We start from the raw sequence: 2,490 nt of genomic DNA on the forward strand, positions 1-2,490 counted from the left end.
ATTTGATAATACTTGTTTTCAATTAGTATGCAGACCTTTATTTTTAATGAGATTATTAAAATGGTCATTTAGCTTTACCATTTTATCACTTATTTTATGTTTGTCCCAGTTTTCATTATTTTCTTTACACTTTTTTGTTTCCTTTTCAGATTATTTGTGTATTTTTTATGATTTGACTTAAATGTCTGTATCAACTTTTGCATTATATCTCTTTGTTGTTACTGCTGTTGTTTTGTTCAGTGAGTCTCAGGAGACTGTAATACTCATATCCATCTTTTCATAGTCTACTTAGATTTAATGGCAAATAAATAATTAGCATATTAGTTACCTCAAGAGGCAGATGATGAGCAAATACATGGATATATTGAAATAATAATAAATTTATAATCACAAGAGAAAAGAAAAGCAAAGATCTAGCTAGAAAGAAATGATTATAATTAGTACACATATGTGCAATCCCATATAAATCAACATAAGTTTTCAATTAAGGTTTATTTGCTTAAATCTTCATTATTTTTAAGGAATAGGAGCATCCTTAAAGAGTGTGGTAATACTCAAATTAATCTCTAACGAACAAAATAAAGCTAATTCTAAAATTCCAGATACAGGTGACATGATCAGGATAAAAATCCTTCTAAAACTATTTATGAAATCTTTCTAAAAATCATGAGTGGTCTGAAAGCTCTCTTCATTGCTATCTTCATCTCCTTATTCCTGAGTGTGTAGATGACTGGATTTTAAAAAGGAGTGAGAACAGCATCAGAAAGAGCAAGAAACTTGTCCATTTGGGAATTGGGGTGCGGCCATGTATAGACAAACATGGTTGGACCAAAGAACAAAATAACCACCGTGATGTGAGCTGACAAAGTGGAGAGGGCCTTGGATAAACCACCTGAGGAGCGTTTCCAAACAGTTAACAGGATGAAGATATAGGAGATGAGGAGTATAAAGAAGGAACTAACACAGATAAACCCACTATAGACAGTGACTATGAACTGAAGTCTGTAAGTATGTGTACAGGCCAGTCTGAGGAGCCGAGGAAGATCACAGTAAAAGCTGTCCAATACATTAGGACCACAGAAGGGCAAATTAACAATAAATGCTAGTTGGAACAGTGAGTGGCTCATACCAAGGGCCCAAGCAGCAGCCAGAAACAAAATGCACATCCTCGGGCTCATGATGGTCAGATAGTGGAGAGGCTTACATATGGCAACATATCTGTCAAAGGCCATGGCGATGAGCAGCACCATCTCCACCCCACCAATGGCATGGATGAAGAAGATCTGAGCAATGCAGCTTCCAAAGGAAATGACTTTACGCTTTCTGAAAAGGTCACAGATCATCTTGGGAGAAGTGACAGAGCAGGCTCCCAAGTCAATGAAGGAGAGGTTGGCCAGTAGGAAGTACATGGGGGAATGTAAGTGAGGATCGGTGGTCACAGAAAACACAATGAGGATGTTCCCAGTCATGCTTGCCACATAGAGCACAGAGGAAAAGACCAGGAGGAGCAGCTGGAACTCCCATGAATGAGTGAGTCCCAGAAACACAAACTCAGACACCACCGAGTGATTCCCTCCATCCATCGATCCAGTCAACAGGGCTGCTGCTGAAATACTGATAACTGAGAAAATATGAAAGATGTTATTATCATTAGGGATAAGACTGGCATTAATTACAGGTATACCTCAGAGATAAGATGGGTTCAGTTGCAGACCACTGCAATAAAATGAATATTACAGAAAACCAAGTCCCATGAATTTTTTAGTTTTCTAGTGCATATGAAAGCTTTGTTAAAATATATTGTAGTCTATTAAATATGTAACAGCATTTTGGGTAAAACAATATATATACCTTAAGTTAAAAACACATTTTTTGCTAGAAAATGCTAGCTGTCATCTGAGCCCTTAATGAATTATAGTAATAACATCACTGATTATAGATCAACACTGAGTATAAATCACCATAACAAATATAATAATAATGAAAAAGTTTGAAATATTATGAAAACTACCAAAATGTGACACAGAGACACTAAGTGAGAAAAAGCTGTTGGGAAAATGGCACCAACAGACTTGCCGTACGCATTATTGCCACAATCCTCCAATTTGTGAAAAACACTATCGGTAAAGAACAATAAAATGTGGCATGCTTGTACTTACGCAGCACTGTTCACATTTTAAATGACCAATATTTGATAATATATTCTTCACACTTGCTAAATAATCAAGATAATAATGATGTTAATGGTGATGATGGTGATGAAAACATACATATAACTCAAGAAACCATATCATCTAACATCCTTTTATGATAAAACCTCTCAACAAAGTTTGTATAGAGGAAATAAACCTCAAGAGAATAAAGACTATATACAATAAACACATCACTAACATAAATACTCGATGATGAAAAACTGAAAGGTTTTTCTCTAAGATTAGGAAGAAGATGATGAGTGCCCACTAATGCCACATTAATTCAACATATTATTGG

General features: G+C 35.5%; 1 protein-coding gene across 1 annotated transcript; it reads right to left on the reverse strand.

Annotated features, from left to right (window-relative positions):
* Positions 1-737: 737 nt before the first annotated feature.
* Positions 738-1,583, reverse strand: LOC110147376 (olfactory receptor 4F3/4F16/4F29-like). The gene has a single exon (XM_020908842.2). It carries the CDS (start codon positions 1,581-1,583, stop codon positions 738-740), a length of 846 nt encoding a protein of 281 aa, XP_020764501.2.
* Positions 1,584-2,490: the final 907 nt, after the last annotated feature.

This window comes from Odocoileus virginianus, chromosome 6, assembly GCF_023699985.2.
Source record: "Odocoileus virginianus isolate 20LAN1187 ecotype Illinois chromosome 6, Ovbor_1.2, whole genome shotgun sequence".
In the NCBI taxonomy this organism is placed as follows: Eukaryota; Metazoa; Chordata; class Mammalia; order Artiodactyla; family Cervidae; genus Odocoileus; species Odocoileus virginianus.